The sequence below is a fragment of the Ammospiza caudacuta genome, chromosome 4, assembly GCF_027887145.1.
Source record: "Ammospiza caudacuta isolate bAmmCau1 chromosome 4, bAmmCau1.pri, whole genome shotgun sequence".
In the NCBI taxonomy this organism is placed as follows: Eukaryota; Metazoa; Chordata; class Aves; order Passeriformes; family Passerellidae; genus Ammospiza; species Ammospiza caudacuta.
In genome coordinates, this window is record NC_080596.1 from 47,995,887 (window position 1) to 48,014,731 (window position 18,845).

The window sequence follows — 18,845 nt, forward strand, 5'->3', positions numbered from 1 at the left end:
AAACACAGGATTATTGTTCTACATGTATCTATTTTCAACTGAAAATATTTTCCAAACTCGATAGAAACTGCCTGATGTCCTGATTTTAAAGAACACTCCCATAAAAATCTCAAGGTTTGTCCAGTTACACTGTAATTTTCCTCAGTTTCCAAATCCACAGATTGATCCTGTATCTTCTTTCACCTGTACTTAAATGTTTTTATGCCTTGGTCTCTAAAGCTCCGCGCAATTCCCAGCTTCTGCTCTGAGCTGGCTCCTTACTACACTCTTGCACGCTCACCTCCCAGGGCTTTCCCACACTGCATTTTCTATCCTTTCCTGTTTCTTAATTTTTGCAGTTCCATGCAGTTTTCCAATCAACTGTCTGCCAAGGACTTCCCTTATTTTCTTGCCACCCCCACTTGGTTTTGTAAGAGAGTTAATTGCACAGGCAGTTAAGTCACGATGTAGAGACTGCATCACTTCATTTCTGTGTGCCTAAAAACACGTGGCATGGCTTAGGCATTGCACAGAGCACATGAGACAGGCTAAAACACAGGCATCCTGGAAGGGTTTGAGTACTTTTTCATGGTGCTTCCACCAACTGTTGCCAGTGTACACACTCATGAAGCATTCATTTGTTCACACTAAAATTACAATGCTCATACTAAGATGACCGTACACACCTAATTTGGATGCTGATTTCTACTTGTTACAAGAGCCTGGTCTAGTGGAAGGTGGCCCTGACTATAGCAGGGGGCTTGGAACTCGATGATCTTTAAGGTCCCTTGCAATTCACACCATTCTCCAATTCTATAAAACAGATAACCTTTTAAACAACAATTAGAAGGCAGGGCACTTATAGACGGATGCATCTCATACCCTGTGTTTCTCATTAGTCTGTCTCCCCAGTTGCCCACTTCCTGCACTCCTAAGCTGCAAGATGGAGAAAAATCCTTCCTCAAGAACATGCCTGCCTGGCATCTTTCATTACCACTGATGCTCAAAAGATAGGCTGGAAATAAATCCCCATGGACTGATATCTATAGAGCAGATATTTGTTTATTGCAGTGCTGGTGGTGAGGGGGATATCTCCTAACTCACCCATCCATGTCAAGTGCTGTGGTGTATTTATACAGTAAATATTGCTTAGTACTGCTATGTCACTAAAACATCATCATGTACATGCTGGAACTAATTTACATAATCTGATCTCGTGTTATTAAATCGTTCCTTTTTACTGCACTTGCATCTCCCCAATTCAGAGGTTGTTGGGGGTTTTTGATGAAGGCTTCCCAAGGTCTTCTTCACATCAAACTTTTCAACTTTGTCTTCAGAGCATGCACAGTTATGGTGTTCCTCGTCTGTCTAGTCCCAGCCAGTCTAAATTCTTTTTGTGGCAAATCGGCTTTACATTTCCCAGTTTTTTATTTGTACTATACTTACCTATCTCTAAAGCCATTCACCTGATGAGTTTTTTCTTCTTTTATCTATTCAGCATTAAGCAACTAGTTAACTACAAACTAGTTAACCACATACCAGCCATTATATTGTCTAGAAAGTTATTTATATCAGGTTATATAGGTATAAAAAGCTATGATTCAGGTTATATCAGGTTATGTCTTATAACTCAAGCTATGTTACCGCCTTGTAACTTTGACCTGAGTTATATAGGCATCACCACACACCCTACCTAAAATCCGCACAGGACACAGAGTCATTAAAAACCGCACTACTGCCAAAGTGAAAACTGGTGCCACGGGTTTTCTCCCAGCGTTGCCAAAGAGAGGCGATTCTCTTTCACACAACTCTCCTGTGCGGAAGTTGCCATTTGTGGAAGGGCGACTGAAGATGAACTGCTGAGCTTCCCCATAACTGCACGGGCGGGGCCGTGCAGTGCAATGCCGTGCCGGGCTGGGTCGGGCCGTGCCGTGCCGGCGCTCCCGCCCCCGGCGGGCGGGGCTCTGTCATGTGGCCGCGGCTCCGGGAAGCGCCGCTCGGAGCGGAGCCGGGCAGGACCATGGCGGGCCGGGCGCTGCTGACGCTGCTGGTGCTGGCGCAGCCCGCCTGGGCACCGGACCCGGTGAGCCTGGCGGGGGACGGGCAGGGGTCAGCGGGGCCGGCGGAAGCGGACGGCCCCGGGGCTGGCGGGGGGTGCGGCCGCCGCCCTTCCCGAGGCGGGAGGCCGGGCGAGGCTCGGGATCCACGCGTGTGGGTGCGCGGCAGCGCCTCGCTGCCCCCACGGGCTCCCCGGGCCCGGCAGGGCTCCTGCGCGAGGGGCTGTGCGAGCCCTTGCTCGCTGCTGCGCTCGGTTCTGTAATGCCACTGTCGCCCTGCTACACCGCAGCGGCGATCTCCAGAAGCGAAGTTCCGAGGGGCTTGCTGGAAAGGCGCACGGTTGTGAATGTGCTGAGTGTGTGCGCTGTGGCTCAGCGAGGGGAGGAGCGTGGAGCAGGTGGACTTGGTGTGTCCTTTCTTGCTCTGTCGGCCGTTTGGGTATTTTGAACTGAACAAATGAAATATTTAACTTCTGGTGGAATTGGGAAGCTGGGAATGCAGGGATAGTCGTTTGGAGCAGGCTGGCTTCCATCTCTTGGGCATGTAAACAGTTGCTCTTGTTTCCTGGTGTAATCTTGCAGCAGCGAAGCATTCTTTCGTCTCTTGAAGTTCCTAAATTTACTCGTCCTCTATGAAGAGAACAGGTTTTAAATATCTCTGGGTTTCAAAATATTTTTTGCAATCTATTTTAAATATTTTAAGAGTATACTACCTCTTTTATTCTTTACTTTGCTCCAAGTCTTTTTTTTTTTTTAGCAAATTGATTTTGGGGAAATTATTGTGGTTTTTGTGAAAGGGGAGAGCTGCAGGAAATTACTATGGACATCTGGATGGCCAGTGTTCCCTTAGCATCTTTTAATACATAGGATTTGGCTTTTCTCTCTCCCCTTCTTCCCTTCTTCCAATCCCATCCTACCAGCCAAGAGCAACTTCCTAATGCTATAAGCTATCTCCAGCTTAAAACGCCTTCAGAATTTTAGCCAAAAGTATCCTGGAGTGTGGAGTTGTAGGAGAAAGTGCCAGCTGTCAGCAAAGTAGTAGCATGAGAGCTTGATTTGCATGTGATTTCACTTGGTACATCCTTGCACTTGCACAATATCCGCTGTGTATCCAGGTTGTGCACAGCATGCAGCCAGGTATTAGGCTTGGATATTTTATTTTTGTTTGAGATGCAGGGTTGCATCACATGCTGAAGAATTCTTCCTGAGTGCCGCTGGGTTCACCTCATTAACAAAGAGCACAGAAAACAAATGCCTTGAGTTGCATCTCAGAGGTGCAGACTGTCAGTCCCTTCAGCTTTCCCTGAGGCCCCCTCAGCCATGCTGACCTTTTTGTCCAAACTGCAGTTTAGGTTGTCTTGTCACTGTTTCTTCTGCTGCAAGAGTACTCTTAACCTCTCTCTTCAGAAGGGTGAACAGCACTGGGACTCCTGCAGCACAATAGTGTTGCGTTGGCATTATCCCATGAGGGAAGAGGAGCAGAGAGGAAAATGTGTTAGATCACAATGTTCATAGACCAAAGGATGCTCAATATAACAGATTGACTGAAAACCTGGAATTATATTTAATAGCTCAAAGAGGTAATTTTCTATTTGCTTTTACATAGGAAGGTGAAAAATATAAAATACATAAATATTAAGAAGGGATGCCAGAGATAGTCCATCTCAAAAATAAAGAAATAAAGGAAGTGCTGGTATTCCTTAGACTGGACAATCTACATTCAGTCTATTTCATATTAATGTATCAAGCTAGGTGTCAGAATATTTATTCAGCAGTTATTAAACCATGCATTAATTTTCTGTACTCCAGTCAATAATAACAGTTACTACTTGATATTTTTTACAGTTCACCCAATTCATCTCAACAGCTTGCTAAGTTACTTGTTTCTGTTCCACTTTTTCTTTTTTATACAATCAGTCAAAGTATAAATCTTCTGTGATACTTCCACTTTTCATTTCCATATTTCCCCATACCATGTTCTACTTCTCCTCCACTGTGTTATCTTCCTGTTAATGTTTCGATCCCGTGCTGTCACACGTCTGGTTTTGTGTCGTTACATACATCTCAATTTCAAAGTTGGCAGTATGTAAGATAATCAAGATATGCAACCTGCTGGTAAGAGTACATTTTAAAAAGCAAAACGAAGGGAGCATTAAATCACCATTCAAGAGTAGCTGTATTGCTCTTAGGGGGTTCAGTGGGTGTTTGAAAAGCACATTAATAGTGGTAATCTGCTGTCTGGGTCCAGCTGCCAATAGCTTTTTCTAGGGGATGACCTCTGGCTTGCCACATTGGAAACTGAAGGTAATTCTGTCATGCTGGAAGGACAGTCCTGGCTTTCTTGGACAGCATTTATTGTTGTTCTTCCAGTGTCAAGCCTCTGCAGAGAGGAGAGCCCCACTGACCACGGTGATAACTTCATAGCTGCTTATTTTACTCTGGTTATAAAAAGTGCTTGATGGATGTTCTGCTGATTCCAGCTAATTCTTTAGGTGTCTTTTTTTTTTTGTTTTTACCTTCTCAGAAAGCTTTGCAGATAATCTTTAGCTGGTTGCAAAAGATAACTTTTTTTTTGTTTGTTTCTTGTTAGAACTTTTTGTAAAAAAACCCAAAACAACAAAACACCCCACTTCTAGTTTTCTGATTGTCTTGACATCTTTTTAAGTTGCTGCCTATTTACCAGGAGCTGTTGCAGTCACTTGGTTTGTTCTCATTGGAGAAGAGACTGAGAGGAGACCTCATTGCAGTCTACAGCTCCTCACAAGGGGAAGCACAGGGCAGACACCAATCCCTTCACTGATCTCTTCTTCTTGCTGATCAACAATAGGACCCGAGGGAGTGGCCTGAAGCTGTGTCAGGGAAGGTTTAAATTGGGTATTGGGGAAAGGTTTTTCACTGAGGCTGGTGGAGCACCACCTGTCAGAGATCAAGATGCTTTGGACAGGATGGGACTCTTGGACTTGTCCCCTGCAGGGCCAGGAGTTGGACTTGATCATCCTTTGTGGGTTCCTTCTAACTCAGGATATTTTGTGATTCTATGATGTAATAGTTAACCTAAAGAAACAGTTATTATTAACTCTAATTTCTTCAGATGCCTCAATCAGTTTTGAAAGGTGTACAGGTTGTTTTAGGAAATACTGACTTCTTTACCTTGCTTTATACATAGACAGGTTAGAAATCTAAAAATACCACATGTAAGGAGGGAACATTTTCTCTGTTCTCTGTCCCTTTATCTGTTGCATTCCTTACCTTTTTTTGTAGCTTAGGCTGCAAAGCACTGGGAAGATAAAAATAGGTGCAGATACAGGATTAAAATCTCAGGGGAGGGTGCCAGGAGTGACATAACATTTAGCATCTTTAGCTTAAAATCCTCTGAAATCAGTTTTGCACAGGTGCTGCTGTTTCCTCTGTGAGCATGGGCTCTACTGACAGAGCAACAGAATTCTGATCCACTTCGGATAACTTTTTTTTAGAAGCTTTACCTGTCAAGGAAACATATGTTTGATGGAGATATATCCTGAAGGTCCAAATGTGTACATCCATTCCAGTAGGATGTATATGTAATGTCACTTCTTTCTGATGGATTTTAGAATTGCAGGATGGAAAATTGCACAAGACAGTTACATCAATACTGTTAAGCGTTTGTCTGGCTTTGCACAAAACCTCTGACTTTTGTTGCCGAATTAGTCATCTGATATCCCTCCTACCCGCCTTGTTTTGATGCTTCCTCACTTTGAAAATTAAATGGCCCTTTGTGTTTGACTTCTTGTTCCAGCTGTGCAAAGGCTGTTAACTGCACTGCAGTGAAATCTAGGAAACACAAAGCTGCTGCTCCTATACCTTCACCTCAAGTGTTGGAAACCCAAAATTCATCTCCTGCTTTCTCCCACCAACTGGAAGCAGTAGAAAGAGATAATATTATAACACAGAGAAATCAATCCCAGTTTAGAATTGCTGTTTCCAGTTGTAACAACTTAAGCTGTTTCAAGTCTGTGGCATTGTGTACAACACTGTGTTTTCTATATTAATGCATTAAAAACAGATAATGAGATTAGCCCAAAGAGAACATTGACATGAGTTAACTTCTTTGTCCCACTTACGTAGGTGCGGGAGATGTTGTCACAGTTTTCACTGGAACCAGAATGCATTTCAAGGACACACTAGTAATCTAATTTATACAGCCTAATAAATACTGGAAATCAAGGGTGGGGAGAAAGGGAAGTAGTGGTGGAAGGATTGCTCCATATTTTGTTTGTGTTCTCTCTCCCAAACAATTGTGCTTTGGGAGCTTTTTATGGGCTCCCAGAACAGCACATGTATCTTTCCGTTTTCTTAGTGAGATATATTAGACTCTAAGGAACTTACTGAACTTCTCACATAATTTTGGGACCAAACCTGGCCTGCTGTCAACTGGCCTGAAGCACAAGTGTGGGTGGCCAGTAGGCATTTGCTTGTGTGTCACTGGGTAGAACATAGAATTACAATTGTGGCATATATATGCATATGTTTATTATATTTATATGCATGCTTTATGTAATTGGTAGAAAAACAACCTTGCATTCAGTTTGAGTACATCTGAAATAGTTCTCAAACTTTCATTTGTAACTAGCCATGCTCCCAGGAATGAAGGTATATTGTTTAGTTACATTCCTGAATTGCACCCCATGTAATGTTTGGCCCCACTTCAGCAGCACTTGTCCACACTGAATCCTCAGCTCATTCCACCAGCTGAGGAATTGCCCAAAGTTCATTATGCTTTCCCTGCTCCAGCTGTACATGCAGCTTAATACTAGACATAATTAGGAATGACACTATAAAATGGGATTAGTAATTGGACAAAAAGAACAGATTGGTCCATACTGAGATCTTTCTTGAACTTGTATAAAGAATATGCTTTTGAAGGTCTCTTCATTAAATCATATGGAGTAAAAATATATACAATTTGTATATTTATCATACCCTTGTGCTTGCCATGGAGTACATTAGCCAAGTTGTCTAGAGGTCTGTCAGACAGCACGGGGAAGTTGCTGCTGGTCCCTCCTCCTCTATTTTCCTCTTTCCAAAGTGCCAAGACTTTGAATTAACTGACTAGTCTTAAAGGTTTAATTCAAAACTAAGTCTACTAGAATAATAGTGTTTTACAAAGCAGCTAAATAGTAATGTTTCATTGTTTTTGCAGTATGGAGAAGAGTGTAGGAGTAAAATGTACCCTCCTTCAGGACCAACGTAAGTAATCTGATTCAACTTGTCTAGCAAATTACAGAGAAGTTGTGATTTGCAAGTCTCAACAGGGTTTTTTTCTTGAAACTTGTTCCTGTTGCAGGTCTAAAAAATGCTAGTTACAGGTGGGAAGCACCTATTTTGTCAAATGTTTTTTCAGAGCCTTCTTTCAATTTGATCTGTGGTGTTTTTCTCTCAGGTTCAAAGGTAACATACCCACATATGTCATAAATCTCGATTTGCCTCCCAGCAGAAGGTGGGATGACTTGATGCGCGACAAAAAGACAGAGGTGAGAAATGCAGAGCTGCTCTGAAGCTTAGCAGATACAAAATTAGCACATAGCCTTTTGTTTTGAGAAAAGTTTTTAAAGGAATACATGTGCTAAAAGTATCTGAAAGAGATAATAGTTCCTGTTGATTTTTCTAATATGATTCCAGTTCAAAATAATAGCTTGAGTAATTTTTTTTTTTTCTGTTTAACACTTAAGGTAACAGCATCAAGTGTAGAGACACTGGTGTTTGGGATGTAGAGGTGTAAAAACCAGTGTGCCATAAACAAGTGTGTGCCATTCCATTTATCAAATCTCCTTAGTGGTGAGGTGGTGCAGAATGGAGAGGGAGCAGTACACCAAAGGAACAGCCTTGGTAAACTGAAGTGAAACTGAGGCAGCATTTCCTCTCTGCACCTCCCTACTTCTCTCAAAATGCTGTGTGAGATATGAAATGGCAAGGGGGAAATTAAGAGCTTCCTCCCCTTTTCAGGAATGCTGGTTGTGGCACTGGTGTTTACATAGCACAAATAATTTTTTTAAATATTTGAGCCTATTTCAAACTGCCCAAAACAGCTGTGGTGAAGATGGACGAAAATTGAGTTGAGTAATTTTTAATTTCTCAAACAAGGCTAGTGCTTTTTTTTTCTGTCCCTTGACTTTGGACTTTCCTCTCTGAAAGCCAGACAAATTCTACTTACATGCTGATATTTATTTTAAAAGGCGTTGGAAGCTTCAGGTTTCGCCTTAAATTCTGAAGAGTTTTATCTCCTGTGTACTTTGGAGCTTGATCACATGGAGTGGAACTCTTATTTGTGACATTTACATGTTGCAGATCGAAAGCATGTGCTTTCATAACAAGTTTATTGAGTGTTTTTGTCACCAGTAACATCAGTGCTTAAGCAAAGAGCTTGAAATTAACATTCTGAAAGATAGAAGAATGCAGAGTATTGAAATGTGTTCAAAGGAGCAGAAGATGAGGATGGCTTTCCTGTAATTTGTTATTTCTGGTAGAAGGGCACATTGGAATTAATCAGGAAAGTTACTTGAATAAAGCTTGAAGAGTGATTCTAGTGGGGACTTGGGGGTATTTGTCTCACTAAGAAGGTGACATTTAACACTTTATTTAAATATGTATGTTTCCTCAACAAAGTTTTTTTTTTTCAAAAGCCTGTCAAAGAGTTCTGTTAGTATTCCAGCAATTCTTATGCTTAAGATCTTCTATTCAACAAAAGTCCTTGCTCTTTTTAGCTGAAGACTGTGGTCCAGAATATTAAAGATATAGCAAATACCTTCTTTCCCAGTGGCAAAGTTGTTGACATAGTGGATAACAAAATAGTAAGTATTTTCAGCTTAATTATTTTATTACTGTATGCTCTGACTACAGAATTAGAATGCTTCTGAATCTGGCAATTAAGAACTTTCAAAATTATTAATTTACAAGTTCTTAATTCCATTTCAGGAATAGAACAAAAATGTTATTTCAAACAGTCACTCTGAAATTTTGCCTTGTTGTCTACTCTGAATGACTGAAACCATTAAAAAAAATGCAGGTCTCTTCCTCCTCTAATTTTTCCTAAGATCTTTTCAAGTTTGGATTAGTAACACTAGACAAATATGCAACAGCCTTAGTTACTGTAGCAAAACACAGACTGAAATTTTTTACCATGTTCCACTTCTTTTAAACAGTAAAGTAAAATCAGGTTTTGAAAACTGTAATAAATGTCTGATTACAGGCACAGCTTTGGCCAGGTCTCACAAAAAAAATAATTTGGTTCTGATTAGCAACGCTTTGGCATGGAACAGGAGAAAGCAGTGTAGGGTTAGAGACAGCCAAAGGTCACATCTCTACCCCATCTTTAGTTACAGCATATCCCTGTGTGCCTGAGTGGACATAAATGCAGCTTTTACAGGTTGCCATGCCAATGTGTGAAAGTCAAGGATGCCCATAAAGACTGGCATTGAGCTCCATTGCAGTTGAGCTTTAATGTGTACGAGTCCTACTTCACTTTTCTGTCTGTTGCTGCAGAGAGAGGCTGTGCTCATGTCCATTGCTCACGTCAGTGTTTTGATAAGTAAGAGTTTTATTCCCTTAAGTGTATACTTCTCTTCCAAGTACTCTGCAAACATCCTCAAGTTCTACAGGTTGCAGAGAAATTAAACACTCAATAGCTGGGAGAAAAGTGTGTCTGTTGAGGAGACATTTGTTGTAAGTAACAAAATACTGTTAATTTAAACATATATCATACAAAAAAACTTTTCCTTTCAGGCTCATCTGACTGCTACACTTCCTTATCCTTTCAATGAAGAGCTCCAAGGGATTGCAAATTCCTCTGGGATTCCTTTGGGTAACAGTTTCCAACACTTGATTAACACAGTGGAAAGCTAGGAATACAGACTCATTTAAAATTAATGTGTTTACCAATATGCAGTTAGCTGTGACTTTAACAAATCATTGCTTAAGTAGTTAAAGCAATAGATTACACCTCACCCTAAACAAGAACAGTGTTTTAGAGAAGAATGAAATAAATCACATAAGCCTTTTATCAGGCTGGGACTGCTCTGTAGAGCTGTAAGTTCTCCTAGGTTTCGGGAAGTGGAGCAAGTCTCAGCTGTGTGCACCAGAATTTGAGGGAATCCTTTATTCTCATTGGTTTTGCACTCTGCTGTGTGTCTGCTGTTGACATAGAGAGAAGTCAGGGCTCAGTTTCCTGCTGTGCTTTCTTTCCCTTGTGGTCCCTGCCATGTCCTTCTGCCTTCCCCCTGTACCTCCTGCAAAAGAATGCCATTCCAGATGAGCAGGCACCGAGTTCTTCCAGAACTGAGACAGGGAAGGAGCACTGCCTGTTTGCACTGCTTCCCTCACACAGGAGCACCACACCTGCTGCTAGCAGCAGCTCCTACATGGCAGTAGTGGTGCATGTAGCAGCTTTCTACTTTAAAGTCAATTTTATAGCTTGTTTTGGGGTTTTCAGAGGAGGAAGTAGCAATGACTGTCAGCTTTGTGCATAGTGAGGCAGAAAGTCAGGGGATTCTGATCCCTCTATTTGCTTTTCAGGAAGCTCTTGATTTTGCTGAACCAGTCATTTTAAAGATCAAAGGAGATTTAAATTGAAATGTATAACAGAAATATTACAGAATAATGAATTTGCACTATGCTTTTTTCCTAACAATTTTTTCTGTTCATGGCAAGTTTCAAACTACTGAACTTTGTTTCTTTTTTTTTTTTTCCTAGGGGAAATCGTTATTTTTAACATTTTTTATGAAATTTTTACTGTGTGTACATCAATAGTGGCAGAAGATAAAACAGGTAATGCAATCCAAAATCATGTTAACAGTTTTCTTTTATGTAGAGGAGGGTCCCCCTCAGTTATGCAAATACAGTCCTCCTCAAATGCAGCCAGTAAGGTCTGTTAATAAAAGGTAATAATACGTATATTAATAAAAGGTAATAATAATGCCTAAGGTAATAATAATGCCTAAGAACTGATAAGTAAAGGTATTCCTTGAGAAAGGGAATAAGAGTTCATAAATGTCTTAGGTTTAAAAGAAAAAGACAAAAATACTTTCAAAGATAGTTTGGCTTTGGTTTTGTTGGATGGTGAGTTTTTTCTGATTGGGGTGTTGGGGTTTTTTTAAGAGGTGGTATTTGTTTTTCTAGGGGAAAGAAACACCAGCAACACACTTGAAACTTTCTCAGTGCCATGCAGGATTTTGCATCTAGTTTCTAGATATTGCATGTGTATGCTGGTAGAGAAAATGGACAGTCTCTTCTGAGAAAAGAGACTCTTTCATTCGTACTTAGTTCTGCAGCCCTTGTCTGCACCTGTTCCAACTTAGGAAGTTTCTAAGGGATTCTCAGAGGGCTTACAAACATCTCACTTTTAGAAGAAGCTCAAGGTGTTGCCATTGCATTAAGATAATGGAAAGATTAGAGGCTGAGATGGACAGCAGTTTGCAAGATGACTTGATTTCAATTATGGCAAAACACTTCTCTGACCAATAAAAACCCATCATTATATTGTGGTTATGAAAAGGGCAAATGCTTTGTGGTTATGAAAAGAGAATGCTATTTTCTTTGTACACTTTCCCAGATATTTGACTGCTTACTCATTTCTTGGGTTTCTAAGCTGAAGTTTGTCCATTTGTTTGGAAAATTGTATTTAATTATTTATTGTTGTATAGGAAAGCTGTACCATGCCAGAAACTTGGATTTTGGACTCTTTCTAGGGTAGGTACTTAAACTTGTGACTTTTTTTAAAAACTCAAAGAAAAAGCAAGCTGAACTTTAAATAGCTACATACATTCTTTGAGTCTTCTTTGGATGTCTGTAAGACTGTGACAAGTAATTCTCCATTGTGTGTTGTGAAAAAAGGCTAAAATTGAAAGATCAGGATGTTCTACTGATCTGATGTCAAACTGCCCCAAATGCATCAGGAACAGCTTGTTTTGCTACTTACTTTTTTTCTCAGCTGCAGTTCAAACTGTGTCAAACCAAAGAATGGCCCATGTAACCTGATCTCTGAGGCACAGTATATATTGTTGTTTACATGATGGGATGAAGAATCAATTTTAATATGTGCAGTGACACGGAGATTGGATTGGGGCATGGCATTTTAATGCTTCCTCCCCACTCCTCCCCCCCAGTTACTGTACTGTGCTCCACTGACACTTCCCCTCATTCTTCATTTCCACACAAACTCTGTAGTTTGTTGCCCAGCACTCATTGGTTCTCCTTTCATGCCCCTGATCAGGTAGTTCAGCATTTGCTTTTATTACCCCAGTATATTTTGTGACATCATTCATCCTGATGGTGCTCAATGCACAATTGGAACTTAAATGCTCATCTTTATTAAAATTCTTACCTACCTATTCACCCATTGTCTACTGTGACTCCACCTGTCCCTTGGTTTGGCTTGTGTTGGACTTCTCTGACTTGCCAGAAATACTGTGAACATGCTTCCTGAAAATTAAGCAAACTTTCAAAGCTGCTCCCAGAGTCTGGATTATTTCCAGAGAATTTAACAGTCTGCTAAGTGCTCTGTATCAACCTTTTGCCTCCAAATTGGTCTGGCTAATTTTACAAACTAGAATTGGTACTTCCCTTCACGTAGAGCAAATCCAGTAGCACATGGTTTCTCTTCTGCCTTTGAAAAATAAGAATTTGAGGTTTGGTGTCACAGGCAGGAGCTGTAGCTGCCTTTGCCAGCAGGTAGAGAACAAAGTTACGTGTTCAAAACAAACCAGCTGTGATGGTGGTGCTGTTTAATCCTGAGCAATATATATGCTCCTGGTTCAAACAAAACTTAGTTCTTTTCACTGCCAGCCTCTGCATTTAAACTTCTTAGTTGTTCCTAGCTGGTGCTGCTCAGGTAACTACAGAGCAGTGATCTTGCCTGATGTGAGTTAGATCAGAGGACAGGCATCATACACAGGATGAATGCATGCTGTGAAGGGAAGCTTTGAAAACTCCTGAGGGAAGTTTCAAGTGCTGTACTGTCTCCTGCAGGTGGGATGTTAAAAATAATTCCTGGACGTTAACTCGGGAACTGAAGCCTTTAGTGGTACTCTTGGACTTTCAGAGAAACAACAAAACAGTGTTCAAGTCCACAAATTTTGCAGGATACATAGGCATGGTGTCTGGAGTCAAACCAGTAAGTATGGGAATGGAGCCTTGTCAGTTTGTTACAAATGCTTCAGACTTTCCTTTAATATTTAAATTTTTCTGCTTCCATGCTGTGCCTTGGGATGTTTTCCAGTAAATGATCTCTAAGTTGTTCTGGTGCATAGCATAGCTACTTGAAGACAGATAAAAAAAAATGCTGCACCTCTCCTTGTGAAAGGAGATTGCCTAAATGAAATGTTTCTGTTTGGACAGTTCTTAAAAACAGCATTGAGTTTTGAATATGAACAAGAGTAAATGAGAAGTGCTGAAGTGGTTCGAGTTTCTTGCTGGCTAATAGCTAATGCTGTGATCCCACAGGGGGAACAGCACACTTGTGCTATTTAATTCTTTCTCCAGTCCTTCTTGGAAAAGGCAGTCCTGCATTTTAAGATTTTTTTTCTTGGGTTTTCATTTAATAGGCACCTGAAATCTGGGGTAGCTGAATTCAGTTTTTGTCTGAAACATTAGTTGCAGGAGGCTGAGATTGGAGTTTGAATTGTGTGTTCAGTTAGCATGGACTGCAGCGTGTGCAGCTGCATGCCCCCATGCAAATAGCAGTAATATAGCAGGGTGTGCTTAGCACTGGGACTTAAAAATCTGCCTTCAAAGTAGAATAGTACTCAGAGGTCAGAAAAGAAGGTGACATACAGCAGGGAAAGGAAAACTGCTAATTCAGCAATGCAACAGACCAAGAGGAAAAAATGGCCACAGGCTTGACTTGCTCAGCATAAAAGCATGCCTTGCTGATTGTCTGCCAGGTCAGAAAACTAATTTCTACTTATTCAAGCCCTGATAAATTAGGTTCTTCTCTACATGAGCCTGATCTTGTAGTCTGTTACTTGAAGGGGAAGAGCCTAACAAACAAGCAGCTCAATTGACATCTAAATTGCAATGTTGCCTCTTGTTTATTACTGGTACTCATGGGCTGGCAATGGCTGAAGGTTGGCTTGTTTAATGCTTTTCAGAACTTGTTCACTCTGACAATGAATGAGCGTTTCAGTCTTGATGGTGGTTATGTGGGTGAGTAATGCTCATTTCTTTCATTATTTCTGCACAAGTTTTCCAGACCTTGGGCAAACCAGTTACCTTAATGAACAGGCACACAAATGGTGAAAAGATTGCAGATGAGTTAGATAAAACACAGCTTATTTTAAAACCAGCTGTGGAAGTTAGAGGAGCATGAGTGAACTGTCTGAAAACAAATTATTCTGATATTTTGCAGGAATCTTTGAATGGTTTCTTGGTAGAAGAGATGGTATGTGGATGGGCTTTCTTACAAGAACTGTATTAGAGAATGCTACAAGGTATTCCCTCTCCCTCTAAATACTATGCTGCTTTAGTCTGCTTTGCATTCAACTAGCAAGAATACTGTAGATGTATACTTAATATCAGATATAGATACCTTCCTAGTGGCCTTAACTTTAAATAGTTCTGGTGTTGCTGGTACTCTGGAGCAGGAGGCAAAGCATCACACGTGATCCCTCAAATATTTTTCGTCAGACTTCTTTTTTTCCTTATGAGCCTGTTGGTAATCAAAATGGGTAACAGCGTTCTGCATCAAAGCACATCCAACAGGTACTACTATATTGTAGGAAGCAAGCAGAAACAAAGCTGGTATGCAATAAATCAATTCAATATGACACAGTATGTCATCATTTTACTCATATTTAAAGTGTAGAAAAAGTGCAGAGAGCACCTCTAAACAATCTTACTTTAAGTACAAAATGAGACAAGAAGCTTTGCTTAAATGCATTCCTTTATCATGATCCTGTTTCCTCATATGTGCATGAAAAAGGAAGAAAGGCTTAACTACCCAAACTTGTCCTGAGTCTGTGGAACATGCTCTTCAGTACTTGAACCATTTATAGGATTTAATAGTCCAACATTTTCTTACCCACAGTTACCAGGATGCAAAAGACAGACTGGCAAAAACAAGATTGCTGGCTCCAGCTTACTTTATTCTGGGAGGAAAAAATTCTGGAGAAGGGTGTGTGATAACTCGATCCAGGACAGCTGCTCTGGATATCTGGGAGTGAGTATGCTTGACCTGACACCTGACTCAGCCTTCCAGAAGAGGACAGGTTCCACCTCTAATTGTGTGCTCTGTTTCTTGTGACTTCTGTTGTACAAGAACTCACTTCTTTACCATTATTGAAAAATACCACAGCAAGCCTAAAAATTTAATGTATCTGTATATAGTATATATTGTATATGTGTACTTGCTATATACTTAGAGAAGCAAAACACCAACTTGGACCTCTTTTCCAGCCTTGATATCAAGAAGGGTACATGGTATGTGGTAGAAACCAACTACGATCGCTGGAAGCCTCCACTGGTGCTGGATAATCGTAGAGGACCTGCAATGAAATGCCTGAACCAGACAACACAAGAGGTAATCATCCTCCAAATACCTCACATCCTGCTGGTCTGAAACTCCCAGCTTGCACTACTGACCTGACACAGCCAGGAGCATTCAGGTTATTTTCAAGCTCAGCTGTAATGACACAAGTGGCTGATGATTTTGTGGTAACTTGTCTCTGCTTCTGGGTTAGAACAAGCTGCCTCTTTACATGGGGAAGGTTTGTGGGTTTTTTGTTTATTTGTTTGGGGGTTTTTGGGGTATTGTTTTTTTGTTTGGGTTTTAGTTGTGGTTTTAGGGGGGCTTGGGTTTTTGGGATTCTTTTTGGTTTGGTTGGTTGGTTGGTTTGTTTGTTTTGGGCTTTCATTTCATCTAGGTGGGTTTTCTGAAAGTATCTCCAGCAGCTGCATATGCAGGAGGGTACACCCAGGGATACCTTGAGAAAGACTTGGTGTTTTTAGGGTAGTTTTACCTGTGAAATTCAAATACACACTCTGGGGCAGCAAACACACTTAAGTGTGCCATGCTCTACTAAGATCTGGTCTGGTCAAATTTTTGCAGCCCACATTCTTCTGATATCAAAGTGTTATGGGTATCTTGTACTCTTAAAACTGCATTGAGTTATTTAAGTGAAGTGTAAAAAAGTTAGTTCTCAGCATTTACATTAACAGGTAATGCCCCTTAATATCAGTGTATTATTTTCTTTCAGAATCTCTCCCTACCTGCAATTTATGATGTTCTCTCCACAAAGCCTGTGCTCAATAAGGTAATGCTTCTATTTTTGCAGGAAGTTTAGAGTGGGGAGCAGACCACTAACTACTGTACATATAAGGAGAAGCCTTCAGTGGTATATTCAGGGGTTTTTAGGTGAAAACGTATGTAAAAACAAGTTTCATATTACTTTGTGAAAGCAAAATGTAATTGCTGGAATAGCTATTTTCCGAAGGCTGTACAGCTTTAAAATTCTCAGTAGCCTGAGCCCTTTCCTCATAATAGCTTGTTCTGGTTCGAGGCAGCAGCTGCTCTGCAGACATCTTGAGCACCCTTCTGACCAGAATTAATGTGTGATCTATGTCTTTGTAATTCACATAAAACAAGTTAATATACCTCATGATTGAGGCATACCAGAGGCACATTACTCTTGCAATACAAAAGGTTTTAGTCTGGAATTGAAATTTTGGTGTTTAGGAAAAAAAATCTGAAGGAAATTGTTTTTAAGAGTTCTTGAATGATGAAGTTTAGTTCCTGTGTTAAGTAGGAGGAGCATTCTTGACTGAGAACACAGACAATTCATACTTGCATGTTGCTGACTGAAGAAGGTAAATGCTTGTTTTAGTAGGACTGTTCAGCTGTATCAGAGAGAGTTTTTCACTAATTCCTGTAATGTGGTTGATTTTCTTTTTTCCTCTTCCCCCCTGTGCCCATTAGCTGACGGTGTGCACCACGCTGATGGAGGTGTACAACGGCCATACCGAGACGTACCTGCGGGAGTGCCCAGATCCCTGCAGCCCTTGGTAGCCCTGCTCCTCCCCGTGCTGGAAGCTGCTTGTCCCAGTTGGTGTCCTCCTTGAGAAAATGCTTCTGGAAAGAGATTACTCAGTCTGACTCCTTTCTTCAGAAATCTAATGGCTCTATAGAAATGGCAAAGTGTTTCTAACAGTGAAGGACCCTATCTCACAGCAGACTTTCTTGCTTTGTAACCAGCAGTTCTGCTGACCAGAAATGTATCCTCACAAGGGTCTGGTGTGATTTCAGCTGTTTCTGCCAAATGAGTTCAGCACTTAGTTCTAGATCTCTTCAGTCTTGGCAGTATTCTTGGTGTGTTGTTTGTTGGGGGTTTGTTAATTTTTGGGGTTTTTAGGTTTGGTTTATTTAGATTAAAATCCCAAGGAACACAAGTTATAATGGCACCTACCAAGCATCAAAAAGAATTGGGTGTAAGATCATCTGGGACAATACAATTCTGTTATCCTTTCATAAGCACTTAAAATTAATTGCTATTGTTCTGGTGTAATGTGAGGATATGTCTGATATGCCATTTTATAAAATAACCTACCAAGTGTCATATATAGTCACAGAAAAAAGGTCTTGGGGAAATATCTGAACCAAGATCTGAGCCAAGAATGTCTTGCTACTGATTTATAACTCTTTTGCTGAAGCTCTTTCTTGGCCTGTTAACAAATGTGTTTTTTTAATACAGATTTTTCTGTTGTCTCAAAAAAATACTAATTCAATAAAGAAAAGATACTTTCTGTCACCAAAGTACACGTGTACTGATTTCATACTTCAGTCTGAGACATCATGCATGTTAGATACCACAGTGCTTTCATTTCCAAATAGACTGTGTCTGCAAAACTGATTTCTTCTGATTTTGTAAACTGGTAGTTAAAACTGTTATCATAAGGCAGTTGGGTTGTTTTGGTTGTTTTTTTTTTGAAGTTGGGGAAAGGAAGCCAAGTCAGATTACACCATTGTCTGCAATTCAAGTTAAGAAAGAAAGGTTGTTTAGAGAGAAGTAGTAGCACCCTAATATCCTAGGAAGCAGAAAATGTTGGAGGCAGTAATTCTATCTGTGCCACTGGCTGCATTGCTGGGACTAGCTTACAATTCCAATTCCTGTGTTTTCTACACAGGGATGCTATTTACCAAATAATTTTAGCAGCTGATAAATAAGCACGGCTTCTGGTTGAAGAAAATGAAGCACTGATACTCTAGGCCTTAGAACAATGCCTGTAGTAGCACAGCCAGAAGCAGTTAAGGGGATGTAACACTGACAAATTGAGAGCACACAGAAATCAACGTCCCACTGATTAAACAAGGACCAGTCTACTTTTACATCTAATTTCTTTTTTTAACTGAAGCATGCAAGCAGAAGTGTGTTAGCATGATTGTACTACCAGGGTCCATTTTTAATCTCAGCTATGAGTATTGAAATCTGTTGAAACCAATAGTGAATCTATTGAAACCAAATATAACAACACAATTTAAATCAGTGAAAAATGCATGTGTGAAATGCAGCTCCTGGGCCATTTGATTAATAAAAGACAATTGAACCAAGTCAGATGTTACAGTCTGTACTGTAAGGAGCCTATCACCTGTTTCTGAGTGCACACCTCAACCTGCCAGGGGATTGTTAGGATTTATGTGGAATGAAGTTGTGTAACATCCATAATCAAATTACTACCTAATTTAAAAATCAGTTTACTTGCTTAATTAGTCTTGTCCCACTTTAGCATATGTAGAACAAGGCAGTGTAGACTAGTAACAGTTAAGTAATGTCCCTTGTGCAAGACAAT

General features: G+C 40.4%; 1 protein-coding gene across 1 annotated transcript; it reads left to right on the forward strand.

Annotated features, from left to right (window-relative positions):
- Window positions 1-1,910: 1,910 nt before the first annotated feature.
- Window positions 1,911-18,168, forward strand: ASAH1 (N-acylsphingosine amidohydrolase 1). Its single transcript, XM_058803268.1, has 14 exons — window positions 1,911-2,062; window positions 7,216-7,262; window positions 7,456-7,546; window positions 8,777-8,863; window positions 9,795-9,873; window positions 10,761-10,835; window positions 11,711-11,756; window positions 13,035-13,179; window positions 14,156-14,210; window positions 14,413-14,494; window positions 15,091-15,222; window positions 15,459-15,582; window positions 16,259-16,315; window positions 16,978-18,168. Exons 1-14 carry the CDS (start codon window positions 1,949-1,951, stop codon window positions 17,065-17,067), a joined length of 1,224 nt encoding a protein of 407 aa, XP_058659251.1. The 5' UTR covers window positions 1,911-1,948; the 3' UTR covers window positions 17,068-18,168.
- The last annotated feature ends 677 nt before the right edge of the window (window positions 18,169-18,845 follow it).

Bases quoted from the DNA above. Each gene is read 5' to 3' on its own strand.
- ASAH1 (XM_058803268.1), top strand. From the start codon at position 1,949: ATGTGGCCGCGGCTCCGGGAAGCGCCGCTCGGAGCGGAGCCGGGCAGG. The intron at 7,263-7,455 runs GTAAGTAATCTG...TTTTTCTCTCAG, and splicing joins TACCCTCCTTCAGGACCAAC to GTTCAAAGGTAACATACCCA. The intron at 14,495-15,090 runs GTATTCCCTCTC...TCTTACCCACAG, and splicing joins GTATTAGAGAATGCTACAAG to TTACCAGGATGCAAAAGACA.